The 14,754-nt window shown below is 43.9% G+C and overlaps 2 protein-coding genes across 6 annotated transcripts; one reads left to right on the plus strand and one right to left on the minus strand.

The window, feature by feature from the left end:
- Positions 1-58: 58 nt before the first annotated feature.
- cog1 (component of oligomeric golgi complex 1) lies at positions 59-11,756 on the minus strand. Of its 4 annotated transcripts, none has more exons than XM_044099137.1 (17): positions 11,692-11,756; positions 10,767-11,269; positions 10,352-10,611; positions 8,819-9,000; positions 7,853-8,029; positions 7,070-7,226; positions 6,746-6,956; positions 6,269-6,644; positions 5,414-5,844; positions 4,473-4,619; positions 4,230-4,391; positions 3,514-3,638; positions 3,147-3,255; positions 2,887-2,996; positions 2,047-2,128; positions 1,857-1,882; positions 154-271 (listed from the first exon to the last, which is right to left on the minus strand). In XM_044099137.1, the coding sequence occupies exons 2-16, from the start codon at positions 11,073-11,075 to the stop codon at positions 1,874-1,876; spliced, it is 2,847 nt and encodes a 948-aa protein (XP_043955072.1). In that variant the 5' UTR covers positions 11,076-11,269; positions 11,692-11,756; the 3' UTR covers positions 154-271; positions 1,857-1,873. The 4 variants fall into 4 exon arrangements, with proteins under 4 accessions (XP_043955069.1, XP_043955070.1, XP_043955072.1 ...); XM_044099136.1 differs by having other exon boundaries at positions 1,857-1,903; XM_044099134.1 differs by lacking the exon at positions 1,857-1,882 and having other exon boundaries at positions 59-271.
- Positions 11,656-14,187, plus strand: smim22 (small integral membrane protein 22). 2 transcript variants are annotated; one of them, XM_044099139.1, is made up of 4 exons: positions 11,656-11,805; positions 12,428-12,560; positions 13,416-13,492; positions 13,850-14,187. In XM_044099139.1, the coding sequence occupies exons 1-4, from the start codon at positions 11,671-11,673 to the stop codon at positions 13,895-13,897; spliced, it is 393 nt and encodes a 130-aa protein (XP_043955074.1). In that variant the 5' UTR covers positions 11,656-11,670; the 3' UTR covers positions 13,898-14,187. The 2 variants fall into 2 exon arrangements, with proteins under 2 accessions (XP_043955074.1, XP_043955075.1); XM_044099140.1 differs by having other exon boundaries at positions 11,697-11,805; positions 12,400-12,560.
- The last annotated feature ends 567 nt before the right edge of the window (positions 14,188-14,754 follow it).

Here is a 14,754-nt window from a genome sequence, read left to right on the forward strand (position 1 = left end):
TAGTTTGAACTTTTTGGTTGAGTAAAGTGAATGAAATCAGACACACAGCAGGCAGACGTCAGAAGACAACGTTTTGTTTACTATACAGTGTTTTTACAAAATCTACGAGGCAAACGGAAAAACCAACACAGGGCTACTTGGCCATGCCAGAGAGCCAGCTCAGCTTGAACAGAGAGGGCGCCGTTGAGTCCTCGTCCTGATCGGCCAGCTGCCTGAAGAGACTGCCCGGCCGGAAAACGTCGTCACGTCCTGCTGCGGAGGACTGAGGACCCTGCAGAGGGAGGACAGAGGGACCGGCATGATTGGAGGAGAGCTTCCTATGAAGTCTGCTTATTGTTAATGTTTAATAAAACCAGAACACGTCAGGCAGTTAGTGGCACCATGTTAATATTAGATCCGATCAGTGAGTCCATTCCTCCATGGTGGGAGGAAAACCTTCAAGCAAAGGATTCAAACAAGGTGATGCCTCTCAGAACCAAGTAAAAGAAGCCAGAGATGAGCCAAAACATTATGACCACTCATACATGATCAAGACGTAAATCCTGATTGTTTAAAACTGAGCGGGAATTTGGGCCTTGTACTCATGTAGCGGGGTTTTCATAAAAGGAAATATTTCATTACAATGTTTTAAAAAATAATATTGTTCACACCGGGATAGGTTTCAGGAATATTTTCATCCACATGACCTGCTCTACTCACCCCTGAGCAATGATTTAAAGGGGCAGTAATGTGTTTTTCAGACACATGGTGAAATTTTAGTATACGATCAAGTTACTGTGTTACCTTCAGTTGCTATAGAAATGCTGTAAATATCAAATATGACTGACAAAGTTTTTTATTTTGATCTAAACACATTGAGGAAGTCATCACAATATGGCTCCTCTATTAACACTTTAACAACGTTTCACTGAGACGTAGCTCGTATAAAGATGTGCAGTTCCACCAGGTGTTTGCTAATTGTTGCTGGCTAGTCTGAAGGAGTTGAGTGAGGAAGTTGCAACGGAGGGCTGCTATGTGAGGAGGAAGCTCTGAAGCTTGGAAACAGCAGCCCTGAGGAGGAGCTGCGCCTCTAAGGCGGGGCTAGGTCCATCCAGGCATTTTGCACAGCTGAATGGTTGCCATGGAGATTAAAGGATTTCTCAAACATAAAATGTAAGAATCAAAGCAACACTTCAGGTATGTTTTTGATGAGAAAATAACATTATAACAAGATGTAAAGCTCAAAAAAGTACATTATATTCCTTTCTTAAACATGCCACGCCAATAGGGGGCGGTGTAGAGCGAAGCTAAAACCTTTGTCAGCCAATTAGATTGCTTCCAAAACAACCATGGCTTACTGATAGGAGGTTCATTTGTGTGAACAGATATACAACGTTCAAATGAGTATTAGAATATAAAGTATATTAATGAATTCTTTGTTGCAGACTGTACTGCACCAGATCATAAATTTCTCCATTAAATAATCGTTTTTACTGATATTAAACTGAGTTTTTTGTGTGGATGAAAGATCAACGCGCATAAAAGTGTATTGATTTTCCCAGATAGTCGGCTATATGTGACCAGGCCTCAGTTCAGGAAGTGGAGCCTAGTTCTCATGGCTGTGATTGGTGTGGCCATAAAAAGCAGGTGGTCAAAACATTTTAGAAAAATGAGTGATGAGTCAGATATAGAGAATCCCTGATGTAAAGCGGTACAAAGTTTGGATCGGCTCGTTCAAACAGCCATCTTGCTGTTTCCAACATAGGCCAGGATGAAAATACGAAGAAGTGAAGTAGTGCACCCACACTGTCACTGTTCAGACTAAATCAAAGCACAACCAAAACACACCCAAACAGAAACAACTCTGGTGAACTTGCCTGAAGGCTTCAGAATCTCAGAATCTCTGGGAGGAGAGAAAGTGTGACTTTACCCAGATGGAACAAAACAAAAGAAAACAAACAAGAAACATCACTCTGTGGTTGTCAGTAAATAAAAATGTCCTTTCTCAGAACACAGTCCGACCCAGAGCAGCTTCAGCACCCCGACCCCGGCGGCTCCAGAACTTACCAGGTTCTGAGACTTGTCCGATCCCCTGGAGGAAGACGTGGGTTTGCGAGCATTTGACATGCTGAGAGGTAATAACCCGAACCTGCAACAGACAGGACCTGCTGTTCAGACATACCACAGGAACCAGACAGACACCGTCTAACATGTAGTGATTATGTAATACCTGACAGGTGAGAATATCAGCTCTGATAGACTCAATATTCTAGGTCAGTTTTCATATTTAAAGGAGCGGTGTTATATATTCTGATTTCATGGTACAATTAAGTAACTATGTTACCTTCAGTTGTTATGAAAATACTGTATATTTCAAATATAACTTAAAACTAATTTTACTTCCTAATTTATCACCCTGAAATTGAAGAGCCTCTGTCTCTTTAAAAACTTCTGCTCTTTCTGAAACTGTCTTCAGGAAGTCATCACAACATGGCTTCTCTATTAACACTTTAACAACATTTTTACCAGCGTTGAACTGAGAAGTGGTTCCTAGAATGAGCTAAGCAGATTCTCAGTTCCACCAGGTGTTTGCTGATTGCTGCTGGCTAGTCTGAAGGAGCTGAGCTCAGAAGCTTGGAAACTAGGTCCACTCAGGTATTTTTCCACAACCTGAATGGTTACCAAGGAGATTAAAGGATTTCTCAGATGTGCATGAAAGAATCAAGGCAACACTCCAGGTGTGTTTATGAAGAAGCAATAACATTGTGACATGATGTAAAGCTCAAAAAGTCAATTTTACATAATACTGCCCCTTTAAAGAAAACTGAATATCTGCATCGGTGATTGGTGAACGTCTGATGGAGAACAAAACATTTCACTTCCTGTTTACTGATGTTCATGTCTGACCTGATCTGACTGCTGGCCAGTGGCAGGATGTTGTAAGGCTCCTGGGAGTTGACAGAGCTGCTCCGCGGCAAAAACTGCTTCTCCGAACCAGTCAGGAGGCCGAGCAGCACCTGGAACACGCAAACACATGGCAGCTACTGGAACATGTGAACACCAGCCTCTTCTCATGAGTGTTGCACGCGCGCGCACACACACACACACACACACACACATCTTAGACATCATGTTGCTTCATGACTGTGTGCGTGGCAACAACATACCGAGGTCCTCTGGGATAGACGGTTGAGATTGGCGTTCAGCGGAGGTGTAAACACATCCAGGTCAAAGGGGTCAATGAAGCTTTCCAGCCAATCACATATCTTGTGGAATCTGGAAAATAAACACGACACACTGTTTAAATATGACTTTTTTGATTTTCTCCGTTTTTAGCTTTGAAAACAGTCCGATATGGACACACTGATTTTTTTCAAGCTTTTTGAATTTCTACATGTTTGAAATGTTTGAAGTTAATCCAGTCTTGAGCTAGCAGCTAGCTAGCTAGCCAAAGACCAACCAAACTCCCGCTCCAGGGCAGACAGTAGCGCTCTGCCTTCCTGATCCTCCAGGCCGACCAGAGTTGCTTCCTACCTCGGGTCCTGCTGGGATCTGGAGGTCTTGCCCTCCTCCACTCTGCTGCCCAGTGTGGAGTTAAGGTAACGAAGGTCGAACAACAACTGCAAGGCTCGGTTCTGAGTTATGGGGAGGACACTCTCCTAATGAACAGGAGGAGAGAGAAATTCAGAGAAGAAGAACGTGTGTCTTTTAGGACACAAATTACTTACTAATTCACTATTTTTGTTGTGAATGAAAAACGTATTAAATAATTGTTTGAATGTGTGGCTATTTTTTTTAAACTGGAAATAAACAGATGAAATTGTCTTCACTTGCTGTTTGAAGCAGCCAATCAGATGTCAGGGTCTCCCTAACCCCGCCCACTGAGTTTGATTGATCAGGCTGACAGCTTAACTTAATTAATGATGTGCTTCAGCACAAGAATGTAAAATAATTTATTAAATCATAAAATAATTATATCTTGCTTTTAAAATAATACCAATACTTTTAATGGAGGCACATTTGTTAAGTTATTTTTTTACTGATTTCCAATTTTGACCTGAATAATCAGAGCCACATAAAGACAGTTACAAAGTCGGCCTTCTGTCACCTGAAGAACATCTCCAGGGTCAGAGGACTAACAGTGAAACTGTGTTGTTGATGAAATGCTACAGAAATAAACTTGACTTGAACATTTAGCAGAAAATCAACTCTTGTCCCTCCAAACATCTGAGAGCCGTTGTGTTCCTCACCGCATCCCGTCGCTGCTCTGCCAGAACGTCGTAGCAATGCAGAACTTGGCCAAGACAGGACTGAAGCAGCTCCTGCAGGGTGGGCCGGGGAAGAGCATGACCCCCGACCCTGTTCACCTCCACGCACAACTGGAACAGCAGCGACTGCACAAACCAGGACGCCTGACAGGACACAAGACTCAGAGTCCGTCATGTGAAACGACGGCAAATCAGAGGACCCACTTCCTGTGACATCGTTCTGACCTGAACCGGAAGGCGGATCTTGGACGTGATGTTGTTCCCCGATTCAGACTCTTCCTGGATCTCCAGATCCTCCCAGCCTGTTGCGGAGCTCAGAACCGCACCAGCAGACTCCGCCAGCAACGCGGCGCCAAACGTCTCCATCAGCCCCTGTTGAAGCACGGCCGCGATGAGCAACACATCAGCACAGCACTGAGGCTGAACCTGTCCACACGTAGCCAGATATCTGGGAAACCGGGGATATTTTTTATAACATTTCACCTTTCATGCACATGTAGAGTCCATTTAATAGCACTAAAAACGATTGACAATGAAACCTCCAACCAAGACTTTGTGAATTCTCCTTTTTTGCGTTTCGTGTTGACGTTGAAAGATGAGATTTAGAAATAAGCGCACAACAGTCTGCAACAAATAATGCGGTGAAACATCACATATGTGACCATTGTTACTGCTTAGCCAGTAGCAATGGTCACATAGTGGAGGAAAGATGGTTGTTGTCAGAGGTGCTGATTTTTACATTGTTTCTGATGCTAGCTCCAATTCACTGAATTATAAAGCAGAGAGCGATTGAAGATCAGCTGTTTTATGCCTGTCTTTCCATATCTTAACTATCTTTCCAAACACAGAGACACAATGCCGTTCAACCTCCACATACTGGCTTTAACACGACTCTCAGTCAACATCACCTTGTGTTTTATTAACTTTATATGATCTAACACTGTATTTTAATTTGAAGGATTGTGATTGGCTGACATGGGTTTATGTTTGCCCTACACTGCCCCCTATGGGTTTGGCATGTTTAAAACAATGTAATTCAGCAGGTTGGTGTGGATGAACACGTTTCTTAAACCGATCAGATTATTTCAGAAAAACGACGATCACCGCTACGTGGCTTTATAAAGACCGGGCTACGTGTGGACTTTATGTTTCTGACGGGTTCTGACTTCGGAGAGGGCGGAGCTCCAGATGCGGTAAGCGTCCATGCTGCAGCCAAGGAGCTCCTCCTTCAACTCCGCCCACTTGGCCTGCGCTGGGCTGACCTCTGGGGCGGCCTTGGGTTTGCCCAGCTTCTTTCCCTGCCTGGGGGTCCCCTTGGCCGAGGCTTCCCCGGTGCCCCGACTGCCCAGGAGGCAGAGCTTCAGGCTGGGGCAGAGCTCGCCCATGGAGTGGCACAGCCTGGCCATGAACAGGACGGAGCTGAGGCGGGTCGGGGAGGAGCCCAGCTCAGAGCGGACCGACGACAGAATGTGGCGAACGCAGGCCACACAGCCTTCGCGCAGAGCTTCCTCCACCGCTGCCGAGTCCGTGTAGCGGTTAAACGAAGAGGAGTCCGGGGCTCCGCAGGAAGGCGGCGCGGCCGGGATGGAGTCAGATCCTGCCAAGAGCAGAAAAGCACATGGAGGTCAGTAGACCTCACCTACAGCAGACAGTCTGTTACAGCTTCTGTAGCTTACAGAGATCAAGAGTCTGGAAAGTTTTCACACCTTGGAAACCTTTTCACATTATATCACATTGATTTTATTTGACAGGAGTATGGAAATGTTAAGTGAATTGAGTAAGATACATGAGTTAACAGAGTTTTAGGTTTTTTGTTTATATGATCTAACACTGTATTTTAATATGAACAAAATCACAATATGATTTAAAAAGAGTAAACAAAGTCATTTGACAACAAAAGGCTTCGTGATTTACCATGAGTGAAAACAAAGTGTTTGTGTTATAATTTATATTCAGTGAAAATAAGGAAAAAAAAAAATCAAGAATTGTAATAGAGTATGTAAGCTATGAATCAGGAGTACCTGTGTCCTGTGATGGGAGGTAGTGCTGGAGGTCGTCCAGTCTGGCTCTCAGCTTTGCGTCCAACGAGGAGCAGAAGTTCTGAACGCAGGGCGTCAGGGCCTGTGTTTTCATGGCCAGCCCGCTCCTCTGCTGCTGCTGCTGCTGCTGCTGGCCCCGCTGGGCCACACTGACCCAGGCTGCGTCGCTCAGCAGGTCCCCCGGAGACTCTGACCACAGGAAGGACGCCACGTCCGCCTCGTACTGAGCAGCGCGACAGGAGAGCGGGTTGCTGCCGGCGGCGGCCTGGACCGGCTGGCCCTCCAGGTCCCTCACTGCTGAGGTCAGCAGCTGCACCGAGCTTGTTGCGATGGCCTCCGTTTCCTCTTTGGTGATGGTCTTGGGGACGAAAAAAATAATAATCATACATCGCTTTTAGTAATAGGTGGGTAAAAAACACAGAAGATTCAAAATATCCTTGAATTTAGAGGAGAACCCACCTGAAGGCGGTGAAGGAAGAGCTGCTGCAAGAAGTCCTCCCACACAGCCAGGGGGCGCCCCAGCAGCTGCTGACATACATTACCCCAGTGCTGACTGATGGAGTCTGTTATCAGAAGATCCCACACAGCGTCTCTAATGGCTGCCAGAGCCTTGAGGCTCTTCACGTAGACCAGGAGGGTGCCAACGCCCTGACAGATGTCCTGCTTGCAGCTGAGAAGAGAAAAGTTGCAGGAGAAGAACCGGTTACCAAACTAACCACATGAAAGCCCCAGTGGAACACAGAGGAGTTTGTTTTTGTGAGGAGACAAACAGGGAGTCCTCACGTATTGATCCACTGCTGCAGCGTGTCCCGGAGCTGCTCCGCCTGGATGGGCTGAGCCAGGGTCCGGAGGGTGGGCTGAAACTCCGTGATGGATGGAGGCAGATACCTGAACCACCTGCCTGTACTCCACTCCTGCTGAAACACCTTTCTGCCTTTACCTGGCAACACAAGAGACCAGGATATTGCCCTGATCAACGACCAACAACTCCTACGCACCCTGAACGATCCACACGAAGGTAGAAACACGGAACGGGGAGGAAAGGATGATAATCAAGTTCAATGGAACAACAGTTTTCATCTAATTGGAACCAACAGAACCAAAGACAGAGTGAGAAGTAGAGGAGAGAAAGTCTGCCTGTGTCAGTGAAGAGACAGAAAGCCTGGTTACAACAACTGACTGGACGTATGGGGTTATGTTGAGCTACATCACAATCACATTGCATTCTTTCAATAGCATCTGGAAACGGTAAATACTATATAGCTGAAGTACTGAAGAGATAAAAAGACAGACATCTGTTTGTTGGACTTCTGGCTACACTCATCAAAATGCAGAATAAAGGCCTTTAAATTTGATATTTGACGTTATCTTGAAAATATTACTAAAATCTCGATTGCTCTCGTTCTTGTAAACTCAGTGTCGTGTCCCGTCTTGTCTCGTTAGCTTTGGGTATCATGACACCTCTAATCACAAGTCATATCATGACTTCCGTGTATCTTGCAGAAACACATGTAGAGGTGCAGTTGAGCATGAGCAGGTCCTGCAGACGGTGGCTGTTTGTCTTACCTGTGGGAGAGCAGGAGGTTACGTTCTCCAAGGTGGAGAAGAGCATGCCACAGCTGAGGGCGCCCTCTGCTGGCCTGGGAGCCCCCTCAGCGGGCATGTAGAAGACGGCGTAGGCCTGGAAGAGCGTGGTGATCAGCAGCTCCACCAGGCTGCACACCTGGGCCTTGATCCCTGAGCCTGTGGGATAAAATCAGGCCAAGTGTTGGATCATGGTCAAAACAACGACAGAAAACCAGCAATTTATCTGAATGTACACCCACAATGTACAACGGCTAGTGGCCGTGGTGTTTCAGCTCTGCAGTCGGGCTGTTTGGTTAACATGACCCTTGACCTCCACCTGTCTGAGCAAATGACTTCCTCCATCCATTTCTATAAAAATATTTGAGGGTAAGAGGATGGTGTTCTTATCCTGCCAGTATGACAGACTATGAATGACTTACTGCCACTAATAAATCATTAATAGTGCAATGATATCATCCATCTGCTGCTATAGTAACCAGGGTAATTATAGTTAACAAAAACTAACAGGATAACAAAAATTGGAATTGAGAAAACATTTTTGCGAACCAAAATAAAAAAATAAAAAAACTTTAATGAATTGCGAAAAACTATAATTATGTTATGCCGTTTTCAAAATAATATATGTATACGTAAGCATAATACAAAACTTTGATCTTCCTGAATTCCTCGCTTACAAAAAAAAATAACCAAAGTATCAAAAACTGGAAGCAGCACTATAACTAAAAAAAACTAAAGTAAATCATATTTAACTAATAAAAACAAACAAACTGAATTAGACACAACCTAATAAAACTCAACTCTAATGAAAAACCCAAAACTACCAGAACTCTGCATTAGCCTGTATCCCACCATGGCTTCTGGTTCTGTTTAACAGATAATGCAGCCATCCTGGGTTGGACCATCAGTACCTCTTAATGTGACTACAGTTCACCGAAGGAGCAGTACCGTGTTGCGGTTGGTTCAGCAGCTGGTGAATGGAGGCCTTCCTCGCCAACAGGAAGTCAGCCAGAGCCTGGCGTGGTGAGCTGTCTTCCAGCAGCATGGTGGAGACCAGGGCCTCAGCGATGGCCTGGTCCGACACGGCCCGGCCGCGCAGCAGAGACCTGCTGTCCAGGAGGATGGTCGACCTGGAGGGAGACGGCGTTTAGAGGCGGGGCCAGACATCTGCCGCCTGCAGGAACCTGACCACTGATTGGCCGACAGGAAACTCAAAAATCCTGGTCAGTGAACATTTCAGTGCTGTCATGCTATTTTACTTAGCAACCCAGAACAAGAATCAAACATGGAGAACCAACATTTCGCTTTACAACTGAGCAGGTCTAGAACTCAACCCAGAACAACTGGAACCGATATTTAGTTTTAGACCAACTACTAGAATCAAACATGGAGAAACAAACCAGAGAAACCCTTACTAGTTTATAAATTATGGACTACTTGTTCTTATTAAACATAAGGAAACAATATTTAGTTTTGTACTTTTACCTTTCTGTCTTCCTTTTGGTTTTGTTGTATTTCGTTCTAATTCATGTGAAGCACTTTGAACTGCCTTGTTGCTGAAAATGCTCTATATAAATAAAATTACATTACATTACATTACATTGTGCTAATCATAACAATCTTCAGTGAGGAAGTTGTTACTGAAGGACAGAGTCAAAGTTAGCTGTTTTCAGTATCAGATGGAAGGATCTACGTTCCCTAGAGTTTTTTCCATTATCTATATAGCATCTTATATTAGCTGATGCTAGCATAAGATTCTAAAAGTAGTGATAATTAGTAATTTCTTTGTTTTTATGCCGATGCTACACACTGCTGCAATTTGTTTCTTTTTACAAGAGCTGGAGAAACCTTGGCACAATAACAAATTTTGTTAGACAATGAATTGCTTCACTAATTATTGTGATTTACAATAATATTGTGTTTTCTATTGTTTTTCTTGGCTCTAGTGGCCTTTATTTCACAGTAGACTGACAGGAAAGCAGATTACAAGAGAGGGGGAAGACATGCAGCAGAGGTCATCGGGTTGGGACTCTGACCTGCGACAGGCGCCTTGAGGACTGAGGCCTCCTGCACCACCAATAGTATTGTTGTTTTGAGATTATTTACAGGTAATGTATTTATATTGCAAGTCTGCTCTCTCAATGTCCAATAAATTTTAATTTAGCCAAGAACACAACACTGGAACCGGAAGATAGTTTAAATACCCAAAACAAAATGCAACGACGGAAGACGATAAATAATGAAAACCATGCACATCCGAAACCGTGAATAAAATGAATCATGAAGTTTCTGTAAAGAAACCTGCCCTTCAAAAATATAATCAGAAAGGAAATGATCAAGCTCAGTTTAATTTATCATGCGATTAATTGATTATTGTGACAGGCTTTACCTGGAGATCTCCACCACAACACTGATATTCTACGCAAGACTGGTCCTTCCTATTTGTTTCAATGCAGTTTGACCTTTTGACCCTTCTCGTACCTGAAGTGTCCGGTGGTGGCGACCTGGCGGACCAGGATGGGGAAGCGGGCCAGCACGGGGCTGTAGAGCCCTCCTGGTGTGGCTTCCAGCTGCAGCAGGCTGTGCAGGTGGCAGCAGAGCAGGTAGAGCTGGGTGGCCTGCAGGTACTGGGCCGCCTCCATGGAGCTCCAGATCCGCTCTGGGATCTCCAGGAGGAGCTTGATCTGGGAGGCCATGGTGTAGAACTTCTCCTGCCACTGCCTCTGCCTCTGGTTCTGGTTCTGCAGCAGGACACAAACATAATGATGATGATGATGATGACGGAAGACATCAGATCTCTATCAGCTGAAACTCTTCATGTTGTGACGGGATTGCTTCAGGTTCTGCTTTGAGTTTGGGTCAGGAGTGGATCTCTAACCAGAGCGGTGACCGGTACCTCCAGTCTGCTGCCTCCCGCGCCGTTCCTGCTCTGCTTCAGCGTGTGGCAGTACCGCTGCATGTCCTGGATGGATTCCACTACGCTTTCCGAGCACTCCCGCATCTCTCCGATGGTGTCGGCGGCGTCGATCAGGTCCCGGTACCGCTCCCCGACCATCTGCCTCAGCTCCTCCTTCTTCTGCTCGATCTCCCCGCGGACCTTGCGTTCGACCCGGCGGATTTCCTCGGTGCTGTAGCGCTCGAAGAGAGCCGCCGGGTCCTTGATCTCCGAGACCCGCAGGGACAGCACGGGGTCCCCGGCCATCATTCAACCCCGACAAGTTCAGCTGGCGACGGAAAGCCAACCCGGAAAAAGGTGGAGAGCTACTTCCTGCTACCACGTAGCTAGTGTTGGTGACGTCACGTGTGTTTTGCGCGTTCATTGGTCAAAAGAATTGTCTGTCAGAGATGATTTCCGTTTAGGACTGATCCCGCCCACCGCTTCCAAAGATAAATGCAAACCTAACAGGAGCGTTTAGAAAGAAAATAATACAGGGTTAATATTTGGATGGATCATTTTCAAGCCTTTAAGAATATAATTTTTATGAAAGGTTCAGGCCACATAAATGCAACCAGTTCGGCCTATAATAATAATAATAATAATAATAATAATAATAATAATAATAATAATAATAATAATAATAATAATAATAATAATAATATCACAGTATTGATTGTCTCGTAGAGATGCAAAAAACAGCAACATTGGTGGAAAAAAGAAACAGAACGGGACTATAAAAACAAGCACAGAAATGTAATCAGGTACAATTTAAACCATCTACATCTGACTCCAAATGACTCTTAGAAACATTTGTTTACACAAATGCAAAGTGGTACGTCACAGTCATCCCGGAGCCCTGATCATGCCACACCCACTCCCTTACCTGCTCCTGTTTCAGTCAGGAGGGTGGAGCAGCAACAGGTGCAACACTATAAAAAAAGATCTTTGTACCCGGAAGGGAAAAAAACCCCATGACAATAAGCGACTCTTCGTGCAGGTAGGTTTGACTCCGGTTATTTCAAAAAGACTATAAAGAATACGCTTGTATTTACGGAAGAAATGAATATTTAAAAAATAGATCCGATCTTTCGCTGCCAGCAGTCGGGTGAATGATAATAACTTCCCCAAAGGTGGGTGCAGGGCCCGCGGTGAAGGTGGGTTTAGGTGGGATGCTCCTCAGATATTCGCTCCGTGGTCCCCTGCTGTCAGTTGGGCGGGTTTCACACCGTGGGCTGTTACATACACGGCGGATATCTGGGCTCCGTGTTCTCGCTGCAGAAAGCGGAGGTCCCTTTAGGGACCATCAACAAATTTACAGTCGGTCGAAACACGAAGAGAGAAAAACAAAACAACAAAAACAGTAACTTCTAGGTCACGAGCTCTATTGACACCAAATCAATACTCAATTGTGTTAATATGCTATATTAATTAAAAACACCAACCTTTCATTACAAACATTCTGACGTCCTCAGCATTTCCCCAAAGATAGAGACATGATTCATTGGTATAAAGATGAAACTTTCCCAAGAATCCGTGAAGGTCTCATCCCTTCAATCCCCTTTCTCACTAATTCTAACTGCAACCTTGACAGGCCACTGTTGTACTCCTGACCCAACCAGGACAAACCCACTATGACTATCCAGCAGGAATTTGAGGACCAGTTCAACGATGTGGTCTCCAGACTGCAGTCGAAGCAGATGTTCCAGTCTGACTGGGACATCGCTTCTTTTGCCATCTTCTTTATCTTCATTGGTAAGAACTGTGGCGCTCAAAGCGGCCGCATGTTGGAGTTCAGTTTGGTTTATTAGTGTATTCAAAACAGTGGGAATGTGCAAAAATCATTGATGAAAATGTGCCTTGAATCAGATTTGGCTTATTATGCATAAAAACAGGTGTCTTACAACTGGGGGCAGGTTGTTTACATGCAAAGTTGGGTTGAATGGAAAAAATGTACTTTTATCAGTAATTTTACTCCATTGTACTTTTTATGTTTACTTCAGTAATTTTCTAATTTTATTACTCTACTCTTACTTGAGTAAAATGTCTGGATACTAGGCCCACTGAGAGTGAAGAACAAGCTTGTTTCAACCAAAAGTTCACCAGACAGACACACACCTGCAGTTCTCGTTAAAGTTTCATTAGTTTTATATTTAAAGAAACTGATTTGCCTGATTTTGTTTTTTTTGCAATCTTGTTATTCGTATGAATTATTATCATTTTGATCTTTAAAAATACCAAAATTTCCACATAATTTTATACTTTGGTCTGTCTGATGATGCAGTTGTGAAATATGAAATCATGAATGTTCTGATCAGTTACTCAGTACTCAAGTAGACTTTTTACCAAATACTGTTTTACTCTTACTTGAATTACTTCTTGGACGGCTACTTTTTACTTTTACTTGAGTAAAAATATGTTGAAGTAGTGATTCTTTTACTTGAGTATGATTTTGGGCTGCTCTATTGAGCTCTGCTAACATCGCAAAGGTTCAAATTATACCTCAACTGAAGCTTGGTTTCCAAAGCACACATTGGAGGATTCTTTTCTGGTTTTTGTACAAATATTGACACCTGAACTCTTCCTGCTTCTTGTCACTGTTGTGCACAGGCGTGGTTCTCACGTTGGTCTTGCTGGTTCTGATCCGGTGCTGCTGCTGCTGCTGCGGTTGCTGTGACGATGAAAAGGTAAGAACAGCTTCTTTAGCAACAACCTATTCCGTCTTACCCCGCACCCCATGATTGTGAAAGTTATAGCTTAACATTTCTGTAAAAAAAAAATATAAAAAAAATCATTTTGAATATTTAAATGAATAAACCTGAATCTTGAGCTTTCAGTTGCAAAAAGATAATAAAATGATCAGAAATGAATGCTTAAAATAGTTTTGCTTAAGCATTCTGCTGATATTTAATAATAAGTTCATATTACCATGTAAGAGAACATGATAGACTTTAGAAATACTAACTCACTGACATATACTGCTACATGTTGTGTGTGTTGCTGACAGAAGTGTTTATCATTTTGTGTGTGTTCATTCTGAACAGCCACACAGAAGAAAGGTCGGCATAGAGAACTACGGCATGGAGCCCTGAGCGACCCGGTCCGACCGGCGGGAGGTCCAGCAGAACCTCCTCATCCTCTTCCTGTGCCAAAACGCACACTGGAATCAAAACTCTTCAGACAGAATGTAATTCCTGCACAATGTTGTTTAGCCAAATGGAAAGTTAGCACACGTGATTGTTTTTTTTTTCCCACTCGCAGCTTTGTGGGTTTTGTTGCCAGGTTACCACAGAGCAGCTGGGAGACCTGTATATAGATTTGCTAAAAATGATTCAAATTTATTTTAAGGTTTGTATTGAGTAATAAAGCAGTTTATTGTTTGGCTCTGTGTCCTCCTGTGCCGTTCAGTCAGTAGTGTGTCGAGGAATCCAGCAGGTTTTCTGTACAGCTGGAACCGAGTCCAAACTTCATAACAGAGAGAACAGAGCAGAAAGGATTTCACTGTGGAGGAGTTCAGTGGGACACAGAGAGAGAGAGCGGCAGGGGAATCTGACACCGTGTCACCGCTTCCTGTGAGACCGACTCCTACTGACCCAAACACCCAACCTTCCTCAAATGGTAGCAGCCCTGAATAACGGCAAAGCTACAGGAGATTCAATTTGGGTTCTTCAGAATTTAGTAAGCTGAAAATTAAAGTTGGGACAAGTGTTGATTGGATTTAAATCGGGAATTTAAAGTAAGTAAATAAGTCACAACTGTGTGTGTTTTGAGCATATAATTGTTCAGTTTGACATTTCAAAATTACATTTGTTTATTGGAAACACCCCAGTTTCAAACGTTTCATTGTTATGGTGTTTTGTTTTTTTGTGTGTGTGGCCATATCAAAATTCAAAATTGGTTTGTTTCACAAAATTCCAGTGAAAGTATTTTTTTTCACAACACACAAGTC

The sequence above is a fragment of the Gambusia affinis genome, linkage group LG19 (genome assembly GCF_019740435.1).
Source record: "Gambusia affinis linkage group LG19, SWU_Gaff_1.0, whole genome shotgun sequence".
Classification (NCBI taxonomy): Eukaryota; Metazoa; Chordata; class Actinopteri; order Cyprinodontiformes; family Poeciliidae; genus Gambusia; species Gambusia affinis.

Coding starts and splice junctions, on each gene's coding strand:
- smim22 (XM_044099139.1), top strand. CDS start 11,671: ATGCCACACCCACTCCCTTACCTGCTCCTGTTTCAGTCAGGAGGGTGG. Junction 11,806..12,427: donor ATAAGCGACTCTTCGTGCAG/GTAGGTTTGACT, acceptor TGACCCAACCAG/GACAAACCCACTATGACTAT. Junction 13,493..13,849: donor GTTGCTGTGACGATGAAAAG/GTAAGAACAGCT, acceptor CATTCTGAACAG/CCACACAGAAGAAAGGTCGG.
- cog1 (XM_044099134.1), bottom strand. CDS start 11,075: ATGATGGCCGGGGACCCCGTGCTGTCCCTGCGGGTCTCGGAGATCAAG. Junction 8,030..8,818: donor GCTGAACCAACCGCAACACG/GTACTGCTCCTT, acceptor TTTATCCCACAG/GCTCAGGGATCAAGGCCCAG. Junction 2,129..2,886: donor CTGGCCAGCAGTCAGATCAG/GTCAGACATGAA, acceptor TGTCTGTTGCAG/GTTCGGGTTATTACCTCTCA.